The sequence below is a fragment of the Phaethon lepturus genome, unplaced genomic scaffold (genome assembly GCF_000687285.1).
Source record: "Phaethon lepturus isolate BGI_N335 unplaced genomic scaffold, ASM68728v1 scaffold34863, whole genome shotgun sequence".
NCBI classification, from domain to species: Eukaryota; Metazoa; Chordata; class Aves; order Phaethontiformes; family Phaethontidae; genus Phaethon; species Phaethon lepturus.
The window spans coordinates 4016-4755 of record NW_010527578.1 but is presented as its reverse complement, the minus strand read 5'-3'; the positions used below and the strand labels follow the sequence as shown (position 1 = coordinate 4755).

Here is a 740-nt window from a genome sequence, read left to right as displayed (position 1 = left end):
GCCGCCGGCACCTACCCGGGGGACGCCGCCAGGGATGGCCACTTCACGAACGTGCGGGGCAAAGCCCTGGGCTCCCAGCATCTCCTCAGCTTGCCCCGGGAGCACGGCAACAGCGCCAGCGGCACGTTCGGCTACCTGGGGGGAAGGCTCACCATCCCGGGCACCGGTAAGCCCCGGGCTGGGGAGGAGGGCGCGTTTGGCCGCTGAGTTGCTCTTGTCCTGGCAGACCTGCCTGCCGTGAGCAGACCTTTGCTGTCCCAAAGCTGGCTCAGGGGAGGAAGGCAGCAAGCCATTCCCAAGCCAGGGTCACAGCTCGCAGGACTTTCCTGGTCAGCCCTGCCATTGATCCTGGGCCAGTGCCTTGCAAAAGGACCCAACCTGCGGTTCTGCTGTCTCATGCAGTGGCCTGGCTTCTCCCTACAAGCGGTGCAGCTGAGGAACATCTGGAGATGTTCCTCCTGGGGCACCCCAGGCTGTCCTAGCTCGCTGCTGCCCTCGTGCTCGCCGGCTGGGGTGGAGGGGTGGTTTCTCCCGGGTGGCTTCTCCCTCGTTTTGTGACTAACGCCTGCGCGTGTCGTGCTAGGGGTGAGTCTGCTGGTGCCCCACGGGGCCATCCCCCAAGGGAAGTTCTACGAGATGTACCTGGTCCTCAACAAGACAGAGAGTGCCCTGTAAGTCGCGCCGCGCCGCCCGCGCTTCTGCTTTGCGTTGGCCACTGCGAGGCTTGCTTTCCAAACGGT

At 65.0% G+C, this 740-nt stretch overlaps 1 protein-coding gene across 1 annotated transcript in view; it reads left to right on the top strand.

Annotated features, from left to right (window-relative positions):
* The window catches only part of LOC104617972 (netrin receptor UNC5B-like), a gene marked incomplete at its 5' end in the record, with an annotated part of 4210 nt that overhangs the window by 419 nt on the left and 3051 nt on the right, over window positions 1-740 (top strand). The window contains 2 exons of the mRNA XM_010283431.1: window positions 1-166; window positions 584-671. Coding sequence (XP_010281733.1) covers window positions 1-166; window positions 584-671 — 254 coding nt within the window. The remainder of the gene's footprint in view (window positions 167-583; window positions 672-740) is intronic.